At 41.3% G+C, this 17,654-nt stretch overlaps 1 protein-coding gene across 7 annotated transcripts in view; it reads left to right on the forward strand.

Moving 5' to 3' along the window:
• Nucleotides 1-17,654, forward strand: part of Piezo2 (piezo type mechanosensitive ion channel component 2) — a 373,285-nt gene that overhangs the window by 137,410 nt on the left and 218,221 nt on the right. For all 7 annotated transcript variants that reach the window (XM_087896005.1, XM_087895998.1, XM_087896002.1 and 4 more), the window contains one exon: nt 9,557-9,682. In XM_087896005.1, coding sequence (XP_087752131.1) covers nt 9,557-9,682 — 126 coding nt within the window. The remainder of the gene's footprint in view (nt 1-9,556; nt 9,683-17,654) is intronic.

Here is a 17,654-nt window from a genome sequence, read left to right on the forward strand (position 1 = left end):
ATCTATGTCCCGTTTCATTCCCAACCGAAGGAAAGCCTTCAGTTTTGTGTCAACACTTCTTCACGTGTTTCTTTGTACAGCTTGTTACGAAGAGTTCTTTAAATGTAAATAAATTGTTTCTCAAGATATTTTCTCTAAATGTTTGGCATATAATTGAGTAGTCGTTCTATATGACTTTTCTGATCAAGCTGTCAAAAAAACCATAAAAATAGCATTTTGAGAATGAGCCACAGAAGATCCTAACTTCTTAAAACTCCAGTCTTAGGAGGATTTGGCATTGGGTTCATTATTAAACCTGGGAACCCATAACAATGAGAATATTGCAGTTTTCATTTCCTCAGAAAGGAAAATTGCCACAACGTCCAGGGATTCCCTTTAAAATTTTCAGAGATTGTTGGCTCAGATTGCTTCATAAGTGGAAAATTTCAAAGTTAGCTTAAGGAAGCTGGCACCATCTGGAGAGCCTTGGGTCTTCCATGTGTGCTTGCCACGTTCAGGTCGCCTGGAAGTCAGGGAACTGGAAATGTTGGCTAAGGCAATGACACTCCCCTGTTTCCTTCAGGAGTGTAATAAACTAGAACTCAAGTTTATACCTACTTTATTATTTTGTTTTTTAATTGAAAATACTTTTATACAATATATTTTGTTCACATTTCTCCCTCCCCCAATTCCTCCCAGTCACCTCCACCCACCCAACCACACATTATTTTTCTCTCGTTCTTTAAAAGCAATAATAATAATAATAATAAATAAAAGAACCCTTCCCCCAAAATGGAAACCCAAAATAAGCAAACAAAAAACCAATAAGGTAAAAACAAAATATTGCCCAAACAAATTAGACAGGCTACAAAAATACCATTGATTGCATTTTGTATTGATTAGCTACTCCCAAGTGTGGGGTCTGTTCTAGAATGTGGTTAATATACAGTGAGATTCCACTGAAGAAAACTGATTTCCCCATTGCCAGCAGATGTCAATTGCAAATAGCTTCTGGTTTAGGGTATGAGCTTGTGTCCACTTCCACTCTCAGTGCTGGGGTTCCCTCTGACTTCAAAGTATGAAGGTCTCACTCATGCTGCCACAATCTCTATGAGTTCAATCAGTGCTGTTGATACCTAGAAGACAATGTTTCCTTGGAATCACCCAATATCTCTTACACCCCTTTCATCTCCTCTTCCACATAGATCCCCAAGCCCGGTGGGTGGGGGGAAGAGACAGATTTGGTCAAGTCACCCCATTTAGGTCTGAGAGCTCCAAAGTCTCTCTCTGTGCACACTGTCCACTTGTGAGTCTCTGGGTAACTCACAGCAGGATGCCGTTCAGAGTGATTTAATTGTTATGTTTCTTTAGTAGAATAGTAGTAGGTTTTTCCATAGGATGCATGAAATAGCTAACCTCAGGTTCTTGGCTACTTCAGCAGTGTCAGATGTGGGTTCCATCTCATGGAGTGGGCGTTAAACCTAACCAGAAAGTGATTTTAAAGCCCAGTTCCTGGATGGAATCTGAAACAACAATAGTTTGGGGTTGTTTTGTTCTTAGATCTCCGTTTGAGGAAATCTAATATAAACAAGCAAAACTCTGTTTAAAACTCAAGATAAAATTTGTTTAGAAACACTCTACTCTCCCACTTAGCTACTTAGTCCCTTTGTTAGTTTTTAATTTCTTCCTTTCTGGTATCCAGATGATTGGGGAAACAGTGTGTACATATGGAGTGTGGTGTCTCAGCCATGAGTTACTGATTTTGTCTCTCTTTGGGCTCAGTTGCTTTTAGAAATTATCTTGAAGTTGCTTCCGTTGCTTGTTCTTGTATATATGCCCCATTTCTTCATGTTTCTATGAGTTGACATATCATCAGATAATTCCAGATTTTAGATACGTTCTTATCAAAATTAACTGTTGAATGCCTGACATCAATAAGAAAAATTGAATAAAAAACCATCATTTCAACTGACACAGTGATAGCATTTGGCCAATACACTCTGAAACTGTGACTATAAATGAAATTCCTTATCCGGATTAAGAGTGTGTATGGAAGACCACAGCTAACATTACGCTTAATGGTAAGGGGCTGAACACTTATGAATTTCCCTCCAACGTCAGCAATAAGATGTGGATTTCCACTGTTTGGAGCTGAATTATATTCGTCCAAAATCTATACTTTGAAGCCTTATTTCTGCTACATCAGAATGTGACTTAGGGGGTGGGCCCACACTTAAAAGTTTAACATAAATTAAAATTAGGTAATTAGAGTAGATTCTTAATCCAACCTCCCTGGTGTCCTTACAGGAAGAGGAAATTTAGAGTCATGCGCAGACCCGAGGGATGTTCCTGCTCAGGATGCTCATGGTATGAAAGTGGTCAGGTACAGTCCAGGAGAGAGGCCTCTGATGAAGATGTTCCGAGAACAGCTTGATCTGAGGCTCTATTTTCAAAGCTGCAAGCAAACAAAATAGTTGTTTAAGCACCCATATGGCTTGGAATGGTTCAGTGAGTAAGTACCAGCTACTCAGCTACCTGAGTGTGGAACCCAGGTACTCAGGTGTAGTTGGAATTTTCTTTAAGCTACCAACCAACTCCCAAATAAAGACATAGAAACTTATTATTTATTCTGAATCCTTGACCTTAGCTTAGGCTTATTCCGCTAGCTCTTTTAACTTAACTTAACCTGTTTCTATTGTTCATCTGCATTTTGCCTCAGGTCTTTTTACCTTTCATTCTGTATGCCCCACTTTCCTGCTTCCTCTGTGTCTGTCTGTCTGACCCTTGGCATCTCCCTGTCCTCGCCTTTTCTTTCTTACTGGAGCTACTGGAGCCAAAATTCCTCCTCCTATTTACTCTCCCTGCCTGGAAGTTCTGCTTATACCCCTACCCTTGCTATTGGCCTTTCAGCTTTTTACCAGTCTAATCAGGTGCCTTAGGGAGGCAAGGTAAAACAGCAACACATCTTTACATAATAAAACAAATTTATCACACCTTTATATAGTTAAACAAACATTCTGCAGCACTCATGGAAAACGTCAGTGGTGGTAGAATGACCCTATAAGGCTGGTGCTGGGAGATGCAGAGACAGGTGGATCCCTGAAGCTTGTTAGCCAGCTAGCCTAACTAAACTAGGGAGCTCCAAGTTTGGTAGTGGCCCCATTTCAAAGAAAATAGAGGAGGACAGCAATCTAGGAAAGACCCCAAGATCATCTTGGGTCTCTACACACATTTGACCCTTCATATACAATGGGCACACACAGACACTAACAAGTATACACAGCATATTGCCCACTCGTGAAGGCACGAAAATAAGGCAACTTCCTGTTGAATTAGTTTGACCAGGAATCAGCCACTGTTTCTCTACTTTTCTTGATCTTCCATCTGCCTCTAAAGTAGGGCTTTGTTCTGTGTTGTTGAACAGTACAGACACCATGACATGGGAAAGGAATGGGGGAGTCTGTACAGAAATCTCAAAGAGATGTTCACAAGGGATGAAGCCACTTTCTTGGTTCCAGCTGACCCAGAATAACAAAGCCACAGACAGATGTTATCAGCCCACATGCACATGCAGCTTCCAATGTTTATAAAATATCTGTTGTATAAGGTTGTTTTTCAATCCGCTGGCTGCTTTTTAGCAAATGATTACCACAACACTCGCATACACCATACCTTATTCTGGTTCAGGATCAACAAAGGATGAATGACTGAAAATTAAAGTTACACTTTTAGCTTAGGTTGTCTCTCTCTCTCTCTCTCTCTCTCTCTCTCTCTCTCTCTCTCTCTGTGTGTGTGTGTGTGTGTGTGTGTGTGTGCATATTTATTATAGCACTGGTAATAACAGTTGAACGGCCAAGTGCACAAAGGCAGGAGAACGCGCAGGCCCACTTTCACTTATCCATAAAGAGAGTGAGGAACGGATGGTCCCACTGTGTGAATAAGCCTTCAAATGTCCTGCCAAGCAGTCACAAAACACCTCTGTGGATGATGACATACACTGGCAGTGTCTACAGAGTCACGGAGCTGACTCATGAAGGCCAGGTAGGGGAGGCGAAGTGGAAAATATTTGTCTGGGTGCTGTGAAATTAATGGAGAGGCTCTTTGCACAACATTGTGTGTGTACAGATAATCCTGAGTCTGTTGTGAGAATTTTGCCTCAATCAGTAGTATATATAAGAGAAGACATTTGCTGTGTTGAGCCTTATTTCTCTACAGTAAAATGATCAAAATGACAGTGGCACTGAGAAGAAACCCAAAGGCTATTTCCCCCCGACTTCCGCTTCTATAGGATTTTGAGCTTTTGATTATCTTAGGGCTAATCAAATTCAGTTTCATTTAGCTGAGTTTTCACTTCCGTGGCTAATTGCATTCCCACACTGTATTGTTCCAAGAGTCAGAAAACATAAAGCTGTTGCATTCTAGGACGGAAAACAAAACCTGTCTTTGGTTTTCTTTCTTTGTGATGCTCTGGATTTAAAGCATCATTTTCGATGGTAGTTCCCTGTTTTATCTGAGGACTGATTCAGCAAAGTATCATGCTATGTCACACAGTCCCCAAGGAGAAGGATACAAGAGGGAAGGTGTCACAGGAATTAAGATAACCTGCTGTCTATGATCAGTGACTTCCTTCAGTACGTGTTGGTGGACTACGGATGTAAGACATATTCAACTTGTGGTAGCTCAGTATTTAACATGAATTTTGATACTTGATTGCATCTACTATTGGCATTTATTCTGTTTTTTTGTATTGTTTTGTTTGCTTGTTTCTATTTCTTTTGGATCTATTTATTTTATTTTATGTGTATTGATATTTTACTTGTAGATATGGGTTTGGTCACATGTTGGTCTCTGAGGAGGTCAGAAGAGGGCATCAGATCCCTTGGATGGTTACAGATGGTGGTGAGCCATCATGAGGGTGCTAGGAAATGAACCTAGAGCCACCAAAAGAGAAGAACCTGGGTGGTCTGAAAGAGCAAAAAGTGCTCTTAACCACTGAGTCATCTTCCAACCTTCAGTTTTTGCCTTGCAATTACCATGAATCTTACATGATGTATCATATACTTAAAATAATCTATTCTTTATTAATCACACCTTTATTTTAATTACATAGAAAAGCTATACTTTTTTCCATCCCATATTATATTGCCATGATTTATGTCTTTACAAATCAAAGTACTTTAATTATTACAATTACACTTATTTTTAATATTTTCTATTCTAACTTTTTATATTAATGTGAGTTAAATTTGATTTGCATACTACCATGACAGCGTTACAAGTATCCTCAATTTGGCTATCTGTCTATTATGCCCTGTGGGTCTTATGGCTTTCTGTGTTTTCATTCCTTTAGAAGAGGCAACTTCAGCATTTCTTGAAGAGCATTCCCTTAACTTTTGCTTATCTGGGGAAGTGTCTGCCTTTCATTAAGGTTTTACTTTGAGATTTCCAGGGTGTAATGTTCTTGGACCATAGTTTTCTCTCTACACTTAGAGTGTATCAATTAGGGGTCTTGTGGGCCCCTGGGTTTCTGATGAAAAAAAAATCTATCAGCAGTCAACAGTCTTCTATTGGATGATAAACTAATCTATCAGCAGTCAACAGTCTTCTATTGGATGATAAACTAATCTGTCAATAGTCAACAGTCCTCTATTGGATGATAAACTAATCTGTCAATAGTCAGCAGTCTTCTATTGGATGATAAACTAATCTGTCAATAGTCAACAGTCTTCTATTGGATGATAAACTAATCTGTCAATAGTCAACAGTCTTCTATTGGATAAGCTGTTTTCTCTTGCTGCTTTCAAACTGTTGTCCTTTTTTGTTCTGCCAGTTTGGAATGTAATATTTCCCTGTAATGACTTTACTCTGGGCCACTATTTAGTTCTTTGGGTGTTTTGGATCTGCATGCTCATTTAAATCTAAGGCCTGTTGTGGCACTGCTTCTTCAAACAATTCTTCCTGGTGTCATAATGAGTCACTTGACAGGTCCCATGGATTTTCCTCACTCTTATAAATAAATGCTTTTCTATTTTTCTTTTTCTATTGGATAACTTCAAATGATTTGTTTTATGCTCTTTTGTTTGTTTGTTTGTTTGTTTGCTTGCTTAATCCAATCAGCTGTTGAAGCACTCTGCAGAGTTTTCTTCTCAGGCATTCTATTCTGGAGTTTCTATTTGTTTTTCATTATTCATGTGTCTTTTTACCTGTCCCATTATCTTAGTTACTTCTTAATTACTGTGACAAAACACGATGATCAAGGCAACTTAGAAAAGAAAGTGTTTAATTTGGGACTTGTGGTTCTAGTAGGTTAGAGTCCATGACAACCATGGCAGGGATCATGGCCACAGGCAAGCAGGCATAGTTTGTGAGGTCAAAGCACACATCGCAGTCCACAGTGTGAGACATAGAGAGCCAGCTGATTTACTTTAATTGTCTTTCTATATTCTCTTGGAACTCATTGACCTTCTGCTTGATGTTCTTGCGTTCTTTCTTTGTTAAGAATTTCCAATCTTGGGGACTGGAGAGATGGCTCAGCGGTTAAGAGCATTGCCTGCTTTCCAAAGGTCCTGAGTTCAATTCCCGGCAACCACATGGTGGCTCACAACCATCTGTAACGAGGTCTGGTGCCCTCTTCTGGCCTGCAGACATACACACAGACAGAATATTGTATACATAATAAATAAATAAATAAATATTTTTTTAAAAAAAGAATTTCCAATCACCATTTCTTTTGTGTCTGACACTGGAGTTTTGGTTTTTTTCTTTGTTGTTTGTTTGTTTGCTTGTTTTCTTGATTATTTGTACTCTTTGAAGCTTTTTACCTTAACACTTCAGGAAATAGTCACCTCTCTCAGTCTTCATTGACAGGTTTCAAGGAAAATAAAAACCACAAACCCAAACCAAATAAGGAACACTATGGGGCATGAGCTGGTTCTATAGTCCTAGTCTCTTCAACCTTTGCTGGGAAAGGATCTGCTCACTTCACTTTTCACTGCTTTTGATTCTTTTGCTGTCTCTGTCCCACAGCCAAGCTTGGTGCTGAGAGCCTCTCCTGTGTTTTCAGAGTGCAGTGCTCCTGCATGCTCGGTTTCAAACCTTATCTGTAGCCAGCACAGGTTAATCGCTGAGATGTGCGTGTGCTGCTGAGGTCTGCATGTGCTGCTGAGGTCTGCATGTTTTCTGTCGGAGCTGGTACAGGCCATGCTCAAGAAGGTACAAGGAGCTGACCATGAAAGGGAGAGTAGGCAGCCCAGGGGAGGCATCAGCTGGTCATGGCCATACTCAGGTGCGTCACATTGCTGGGTCCACAAGTGTGACTCTTAGTGAAGATTTTAGGCTGGTTATCAGGGCCCATGGCTGGCGATGAAGAACCACAGGTGAGATGGAGGACACTCCCTCCTCTTCTCCTTGTTCTTACCTGCTTCTGGTTGATTTCCATTGGCTTGTTCCAGAAGTTCTCTTGATGAGGTGACACAGAAGGGAGCTGTCGGAGCTAGAAACCTGTAGGACTGAGGCGACCGAGCACCCACATGATTCTCAGTTTTCCCAGGGGGAGAAAATACAAACCAATCTAGCCTCTCCTTGTAGCAAGCTCTGTTGACTATGGGAGAGGCAGGGGCAGCATGGGTAAAGTGAAGCTGGCCCTCTTATCCTTCCCACTGTGCTCACATCTGATTCTCTTCTTCCACGGGGAAGGTGGAGACACAGCCGCTGGGGCTTCCACAAAATATGTCTAAGTGTGGCTGCCAGAATGGTGTTTCTGTGGGAGATGACAGCGAAGGACCTAATAACAGTGCCGCCTTCCCGTATCGTTCTATCATTGCCTACTGGTTTGTTGGATCAACACAGATATGTCTGCAGTTAATAAAAATAAGTTAGTTTTGTGAGCAATGATATTCCATCTGTTCTTTTAACCTTCTCTACAAGGAATCTGAGATTTTGTGTGTTTTAATAGAGGTTTATAATGTATCTCAATACCCATAAGGCACACCAGCCTCATTCACCTTTGAACTTATTTCTCAAGACTGACAGACTGATATCATTTTCCTCTTAAATATATATTTACAATGTCTATTGAAAACCTCAAAACATCCTTTCTTGTATATACTGAAGTGCTTTTGAAAGTTTAGGCTTCTTCTGGTATTTTATTTGAATTTTTTTTAACTTAATGACAAAATTTAAGGCAAATTTGTATCTTTTATCATGCACAATCTCTTGTGTGAATGTAAATTATCCCTTTATTCACTCATACCATTTTTATACTTCCATAAAAGCCTTGTGCACTCTTTATTAGATTAATGTCTAAATATTTTTTATTAGCCAAGATTCTATCAAAGAGTAGTAATTCCATAGGAAATCTATGGACATGTGATTCACATATTTTTCAGCATCTTATTTATTTCAAAGAATTGGCTTACAGAATTTTCTGTATGAACTGGCTGAGAAAATCCAGTCTTCACTGTAGGTCATCAAAGAGAGGTGATGAGCAGCCCAAGTTCATGGGCTTTGAACTGAATCTCCTCCCTGCTGGAAGAGTTTCTATACATGCCTTTCATTACTCAATCTGACTAGCTGGGATAGGGCTGTCCAGGTGATAAAGAATAGCCCTCAGTGTTAGCCTCAGTTTACTGGGGACCTTGTGACGTTGTAAACTCTCATCAGTACCTAGATTGTGTTTAATCAGATGACTGTGCTCTCTTTCTGGGCCGAGCTGCAAAATCATTACAAAACAGCTGTGACTGCTAGCTAACTTGTATTCTGATTTTGTACCTTGAAATTGCTGATGTAGATGATGTGTATTGGTTTTTGTAAGATGATCTGGTATCTGAATGCTTTATTGAATTCTCATATTTGTTCTCACAATTGGTCTCTAGGCTCAGGTTAATGTTCTGTACTGATACTCAGCATCTGGAAAGCAGTCCCTTTGTTCATATGCTATTGGCATGTAGTCGTTAGCATCGAGACACAACAGTTTCTTTCCTCATGACACTGCCTGCCCCTGTGATGATGGGATTTGGATTCCTCACTCATTTTCTTAACATCCATAGGCGGATGCCTAAATGCTCACCAAAAACAGGATGCTTGTGTAATTGTGATTTATTCAACATTTAAAGACAGTTTCCTGCATTCTTAGTTTTTTTTGCTATTTCTTTGAAATCCTTAATGCTTTTTTGCTTTTGAACCTTATAAAATGTCTCTTTCGTGGTATCAAGAAGAGAAGTATAAATCCATTAGTATGTGAATTTCACATGGATTTCTTATATTAAACCTATTTGTTCTGTACTCTGATAAATATGCCAAGCTATATTTTATTCTATTTCAATGGTTAACATTTTTTATAATTTATGTCTATGCTCACAAGTGAAATTGATTTACAGTTTTCTTTCTTATCTGTATTTATTTTTGAAATTGAAGTTATCATAACTTTGTAGGATGTCTTAGGTTACCTTCTTCTTATTTTCAATTTTTTAAACTACTTTTATTAAGAGAATCTTATGGGTCCATTTTGAGCCAGTCTTGGGGCTTCCATAGAGTTGTCATGCGAGCTCTCCCTCACACTCCAATGCTTCCTCCCCAGGACACACAGGGCGGTTGCTCCAGTCCCTGTGCCTCACCAGCCTCTCCTTCCTGCTGCTGCACATCATTTTCCACATCACACTGGCCAGCCTGGAAGCTCAGCATCGCCTCGCCCCTGCTTACAACTGTGAGTACCAGCCTTGTGCGTCCCCTCAGTGTGCGTGCAATGAAGCTAGCTATCGTCACACCCCCAAGGAATCTGTGACATAGTTGCACTATGGAATTCATTGTAATTTTGGTCATTCTCTACTCTAGTGTAGAATAATATAGGTGAGTGTGGATGTATGTATGTCTATATATAAGATTTGCCATGGAAAATGAGGTCATGTGTCAATCAATGGATCTCCAACTTAGATATTGGGATCCTATATGATTGTAAACCATAGTCATTGGTCTTATTCTAAAATCGGGATTTGTGTAGATCTCTTGAAACTCAGCTGAAGGACAGGAACATCCAATATATGAAAAGATTACAGGAGCTTAATAATATTATATGATATTAGTAATTGTAACACAGTATAGCATTTGTTATGTCTATGGGAAATGGTGCAATGCATATCACCTTTGTTCAAACTGGGTTTTTTTCCAGTTGATATTTATGAGGAAGCAAATGTCTCACTCAGAGTGTAAACTTATGGTATGAGAAAGTCAGTATATTTACTCTTTGTTCAGCTGTTATCACCCCAAAGTAAATCATACTTCAGTTTCAGTAGAATTTGTATTTGTCTCTTGAAAAAAAAATAAGCATTTCAAGTAGATGGAATCCAATTCATGTGTTCTCAGTAAAAACTAAAGAGACTCTGAGATATTTGAAATAGACTCCAATAACAGTTTTGACTTGTCAGTTTTTCTTTGAGGAACCCGTTTGTGGTTTTGAAATTTCCTGAACTTTCATGAGCACAAGTATAAGGAGTAGGAAGTAAACACACTTTCCCTGTAAAATGAAAAGATCAGAATTCTTCATGTACCTGAGGACATTAAGTTAAATACAGTGTAGGATCCTGTGATGGCGTTTACAGTCATACATTATTCATTAGCCGTCTCTCTGCAACTTTGAGACATTTGCAGAGCTAAAGATTTATTAGGTTCAAAATTCCTTTAATAGCAATTCCTGCCCAAATTGTATTTCTATTTGAAATCTCTATTTTAAGATATGACTGATTGTCTTTAAACTAATATGTATGCACCATAAATCTACCCAACTTAAGTCTATAACTCAGAGGGATTGTTTTAACATATTCAAAAATGCAGGTAATTATTCAGAATGCTAGTTAAAAACATAGTCTTCATTCCTAAAGGCATCGCATACCTATGGAGGGGTACCCTCCAGTGTCCTTTTGCAAATAGTATCATGTTGTTGAGGGACACAGAAGACCCACCAGGTGCATCAGCTTAGATGAAACTCACTGTCTTTTTTGGACTCTGTCTGGGTGTTTCTGTATTTACCTGCAACAAGGCTGTCCCACAGTTCTACAAAGATACAAAATGCATCATGAAATTACAACACAACTTTCTCTTCTCTATATTTATAAATGTGTTTATTTTGTATATGTTCTCTCATGAAGTGGAGGTAGACAACTTATATGCATACAGACACACATACATACATACACACACACATACATTTGTTATTCCTTTGGCTCTTCCTTTCTAGGCAAGGATATGCCAAGTGAGACTGTAATGACATCGGTCGATGCCCCTATTCCTCAGTGCTTGGGCGAACAGACCTCCTTGCTGTTGTGAGAACCAGCATCTTTCCTCTCATCTTTCTGTGTTCCTTTCCCACCCATTCTTGGGGCTTATAGGTGACTCTTATATCACTTTCTCAATATTCGGCTTCTCAGTGTCAGGGTATTCCCATGTCCCTTCTAGAGGCATTTGTTATTAGTGTATAAGCCACACTGCAGAATAACCTGCCCATGAATCTAATGAGACCCTCCCTTCCCTTTCTTCCATGTTCCCAGATGGGACTCTCCTTGGCATGACTCAACAAATGGAAGTCATATAGCAAACTTCAGTTTCAAAGAACTGAATTCCAACGTGAAGCTTATTTGGATCCCCATCAACTTTCCATTTTGACGTTCCAGTGTTTTTTGATGAAGTAACCAATAGAAAGGGACTAGGTTAAAGACGGAGTTTTCAAAACTCGAGTTATTTCCTTCCAGTCATAGGTACCTTGAAGGTGAATTTATAGACATCATAAATTTCTTCTGAAAAATCATGCTGCTTCCTGGGCCAGTGCTGGCTCATCAGGTGCTGCAGGTTTGTGTTGATTCAGTTTCCTGTGTAGCATTAATATGAATACATTCTTGAAACGGGATAAAAGAGGAACACAGACTTCAGAGCTTTGCAGCTCGTTTAGTGTCCAGGGTCAGCACAGATGAAGCGAAAGGCGAGAGAATGTCTCACGATCAGATTACAGAAACTCCTGGAAATGGAGTCTGGGAGAAGACGGCACTGGCCCCTTCATTTAGAGTCGAGTTGGCTTTTCCTCGCGACGTGCTTTTTGCCTAGCAGATGGAGTGATGGCTTCACCATCAGCGCTGCAAGCACAAAGTCCTTGATTGAAGCATCCAAATTTTAAATGAAAAGACAAACGCTCTCTTGGTCAGCAGTGTTACACACCACAAGCACTTTCCGTGTCTTTAAAACATTAGTAAATGAGGAAAAAATGTCTCCAACAAGTGGTGCTCAACTCTCAGACCACCAAGTGCTCACTTGTGGATCTTAATTCTGTTTCTTAATGGCTCGTTTCTCTACTTTAAACTCATACCCTCACCCCATTATGGTAAAAGCTCCCTAGTTCTCTTACAAATCCAAGACACGTGTTTGGGGGACAACAGTAGCATTTATAAATATTGAACCCTTGAAAGCCCTGCTCCCCTTGAGTCCTGTGAATATTAACTGGAAGCAGTGAAGAGTTTTGTTTTTTTTTTTTAACCACCACTATTTAGATTTTTACTGGTTGGCAGATTTCTTAAAGGTGCCATTGTGCATAGCCGAAACATAATATTCTCTCTCTCTCTCTCTCTCTCTCTCTCTCTCCTTACCTCCCTCCCTCTCACTCACTCACTCACTCACTCACTCACTCACTCCCTCACCCCCTCCTTCCCCCACCCCAAACAGTGCTCCTGTAGGTAAGTGAGGAATCAGTGGAGCAGGGGAGACATCTGTAAATTCCCCCCACCCAAAGTGTAGTCCCGCTAACTAAAATATTTTCATTCTATCAGAACCACGCTACTTAAATAAATGTGAGCCTGGTTTCGATTATGTCACTGCTGGCTACACAGAAGAGCTGTGTCTGACTCTGTGGAAGATATGTAGCCCTGTCAGTGAAATTTCCAAGCCAGACCAGTCTGAATTCCTGTGCTGTGCAAAAGCAAACGCATGCTCTTGTTTGAAAGAAACATTCTAGGTTCAGAACGATGCAAGAAAAATTGCTGTTGATAATAGCTACATCTGGAAGCTTACCCCACTGGGCATCTGCTAGCCAAAGACACTAGAGATCATGGTTTTTCACTCCAGGGACTTCGTTTTGTTTTCTCTCACTGAAGAGAAGATTTGCTCTTCTTCAGGGAGGGCATTCCATGGGTCTGTGTCATTATTTAGCCAGGACTTTAGGACTAGCAGGGCTGTCTGTCTGGTCAGCTGTGGTCTTGGAAGGCATCGGCAGCAGTTGAGGCAGTGGGTGAGAGCTTGCATTCCTGGCTCCCCCTAGCCAAGAACACTGTCAAATCATTTCCTGCACAGGGCGGGGGTCTGGTTAGCTGGCCAGGTCCTATTACCTTTTCCTGGGTGTCCTTTTCTTGTATAAATACAAAGCTAAATCGCAGCAATCGCTGAGGCGGGTACTGTACTGAGGAAGACGTAGACTCTGCGAGGACAGGAGAGCTGTGGGAAGTCTGCACATTCGAGCCACACACCCTGCCCTGGCACCTGCTAACCCCCACACGAAACAAAACTCAGATGCACACCCAGACATAGCACTCCCTCACACGTATATCGCATAGCTGTACACTCAGACCTAGTACCTACTCCCTTACACACGCATCATACATCTGAGTTGCACACCCAGGCAAGCACCTATTCACACACACACACACACACACACACACACACACACACACACACACATACACATACCCCACACATCTGAGTTGCACCCCCAGGCCAGTACTCACTCCCTCACACCCATGCATCACACATCTGAGTTGCACACCCAGGGCAACACTTACACACACACACACACACACACATACACACACACACACACACACATCATATCTCTGAGCTGCACACCCAGGCCAGCACCTATTCCCACACATACACACATGTGCACACACACACACACACACACACACACACACATATACACATCACTCCTCTGAGTTGCACACCCAGGCCAGCACCTATTCCCCCTACACACACATCACTCCACTGAGTTGCACACCCAGGCCAGCACCTATTCCCCCTACACACACATCACTCCACTGAGTTGCACACCCAGACCAGCACCTACTCCCCAACCCTGTGCTGAGGTTTGAAACCAAGGCCTCACATTTCTAGGCAAGCGTTCACCATTGGTTCTGTGCCTGACTTGGACTCCTGAGAACTGATCCGTTGAGGTCTCTACTCTCCCCGCTCTTTTTGGAATTCCTGATTTACCAAGTGTTCAGGACAGTTTCTTCCTATTGAGCCTCCAGTTATACTTTGGGTATTTTTAGTCTCCAAGGATTTATGTGTCTGGGGCCCACTCCACGGTTTTCTCTTGTTCATGTACAGTTGAGTGACTACTTCCTTTGGGTCTTTTAATGGCAGCACTGCTAGCTGGATCCGCTGTCCCCTAATGGTTAGACACCTCAGATCATCTACAGATTGATGGACACTTAAGGTCTATTTTCACTGTTGGAAGAGCACATGCCACTTGTCTCGGAGGCAAGCCGCTAATAAAGGCCGCAGCAGTGTTTCCTCACGTGTGCTAGCCTCCCAGCGATACTCAGCACTGAGACCCAACTGATGAAACCCCTGTTTATGACAGTAAGACTGGGGGCTGATGTGGGTCAGTGACATCATCCCATCCTGCTGGTGGTGAGATGGGGGTCAGAGGAGCCCCTGTGTCTATACGCAGCTCCCACGTATCAGTCTCCCCTGACTTGCCATCCAATGATGTAGCTACAGACTTCACCTGAGCTTTGCTAACCATTAATCATATTCATTGTACCTGGACCCTTGGATTTCGGATTATTTGATGAGTCTGTCATGGTAAAAAAATAACCATATTGCCAAAGGAACTTTTTTATTTTGATTTTTCTATGTGTGAATAATGTGAACGAAAGAGTTCATGTGGGTGAAGTGGGGGGTAAAATACAGAGCGAGTCACATCCTGGGCTTGTTGTGTGTCATTTTCTGCTTCCGGTTGTCATTAGAAGTATCACTGGTACACTGGAAGTGGCATCTTGGAGGACCTTGCTCTTCCTTCCTGTCCTTCTTGCCTCCCCTTCCCCTACTCCAGCTATTCCTTGACTTAGATGCCATAAACAGCCCCTTTCTTTTCCTTGCTTGCATGTGCTCCCTACCCCTAGTAAAACAATTTTTTAAAACTGCCAACTTACAATAAAACTGTGGCTCTTCTCTGCCCCGCCCCCCATGCCAGGGTCAACATAGGGATCTAACTTCCGCTTATCTGCAGTTGTCTAGGAGCATGTGGGCATGAACGTGCCTTCTAAGCACACACGTAGTAACAGATGTGCCGGAAGGAATGCTTCCTTCAGCCCCTGGAGATTGAGGCGAATTGATTTCCATCCGTGCACTCACTCGCGTCTCTCGGGGCATTCTGGGTAGCAGCTGATGCAATCCCAGTGGAAGACAAGTTTCTTATCAGTAAGCTCCAGTGGAAGCAGGACTGCAAGAGCTCTTGCAACTCCTCTTTGCTAGACTTGCTGCTCCTGGAGTGAGTGCACACGACTTTTATTGCAAAAAGCCACACCCAGGCAAGAGAGTGAGCTGAGCGGTTTGCCCTGTGGCCAGGGAGCAAGACTCAGGATGAAGACCTGTGCCCATGCTGTGTCTGTGTGTATCTTGACTTACGTGTGAGTTGGAGTCACAGAACAGTGTTTAACTTATATGGCACCCTTCAAATAGAATGTCTCATTTCACTATGAGAAGTGTTGAAATGGAATTTTTATATTATTTAATGTAGTTGTAGATGGCTGTGGGCCACGCCTCACTATGCCTCAGTTTCTCCACTACAAACTGGATAGCACTTGTCTTCATGTTCAGTTGGAAAGGCTGACTTAATCAGGTCTTCAGACATATCCCTGGCCTATTAGCCAGTGCCTATTAAATATAAACCACTGTTGTTGGTATCACTATAGAAGTAGATATTTATTATTCAAGATTTATTGTTCAAGATTCATGACTCCAAGATACTAGAACAAACTCAGATCCATTAATAAAATTAGAAAATGATGAACCTCATATGACAATACACATTTCTCTGTAATGATCCTTGCCTCTGTTTCATGTCAATTCTGCTGAACCCCAAGGTTGTGCCTCCTCTGTGCTGTATGACCGGAATGAAGATTGAAGAAGGATGCTCAAAAGAAATCCCACACTAGCTCAAAATTGAGAATAATAGATGGTTATTTATTTAGGGGTAGACTCACAAATCCGAATACTCTGCTGAAACAGAGAACAGAAACTGAATACCACAGCCAGAAAAGAGGCCAGACGCAAGCTTTACATTGGCACAAATAATTTAAGAGGCCACGCCCAGTGGGCGGGCAACTACTGACTGTAGAATTTCCCTTAGCACCTCCCCCTTTTGTTTAAATAAGAGAGTTCTAAGCCTAATACAAAATCATATACAATAAAAACAAATATACTTAATGATTATCTTACCCTAACTAGTTTAAGTCTTATATAATAACTTGGCCAAGTCATGTGAGGAAAGTAACTACAACTATTTAGTCTTCAACCCCTCAAATATCCAAGAAGGGAGATAATATTATTTGAGTAAGCAGGAAGTGCAATCAAGCAACTTCCAAAATGTGCAACAAATGACAGAGACAACTGGCTACCTGGGCAATCACCCAAAATCTCATTTGCAACGTTGAAGCAACCAACTTTGGCTAAGGCCTAGAGTAACTGACAGATCATTTTCAGAGGCAGGAAAATTTTCAAAACTGTCTTACCCTGTCTTGGCAAGATTTGACAGTCCTGCTTATCCATTTCTGGGTACCATGTACCTTGTCAGTGGTTAAGGCCTAGGCAGTTCCTTGCCCAAAGGCTAGTTTTGCCAAGAAGAAAACAAGCTCCAAGTGGAGTGTCTTCGGTAACAGTGTGATGACTCTGGTTGAAGGGGTTGTCAAGAATGAATACCTTGGCTGGACAGTGGTGGCGCATGCCTTTAATTCCAGTACTTGAGAGGCAGAAGCAGGCGCATCTCTGAGTTCAAGGTCAACCTGGTCTACAGAGTGAGTTTCAGGATAGCCAAGGCTACACAGAGAAACTCTGTCTCAAAAAATAAAATAGAATAGAATAAAATAAAAAAAGAATGTATACCTTGGAAGGCATCTATGCTAACCACTAGCAGATGGTGATCAGCACAGAGGGCAGAAAATAAGAGGCCGTAGAATGTTCTGCCTAGAAGGGAGCCCCATCCTCTCGAGGCTCAGGGATCATTGAGGAAGAGGGGGCAGAAAGTGGTAACAGCCAGAAGTTGACGAGGACTTCAAAGGATCAGTGCTCAAGACCCGTGCAAGCCCAACACAGACCAAATCCCAGTTCCATCCCTAGCCAGGGAGTTATTGGCATTTGATAGCTATTAGGAAAAAATGAGTGTCATTTTCTCTAAGGTGTAGCCCCTGATAAGTCAACTATGCTGAAGGTGAAAGTCACATATCCAAGAATACTTTGGCAGTACAAATTGGCCTTGATGAGAAGAAAACCATAAAGGGATAGACGGTTTGAAAGGGTAATGGATCTAGGAGGTGTTGGGAGAGAGACGGTGAATATGACCAAATCACATTATATAAAATTCATAAAGAACTAATAATACATAAAAATGTTAATAAATTTACTGGAGCTTATAATGCATA

The sequence above is a fragment of the Myodes glareolus genome, chromosome 13 (assembly GCF_982192425.1).
Source record: "Myodes glareolus chromosome 13, mMyoGla1.1, whole genome shotgun sequence".
Taxonomy (NCBI): Eukaryota; Metazoa; Chordata; class Mammalia; order Rodentia; family Cricetidae; genus Myodes; species Myodes glareolus.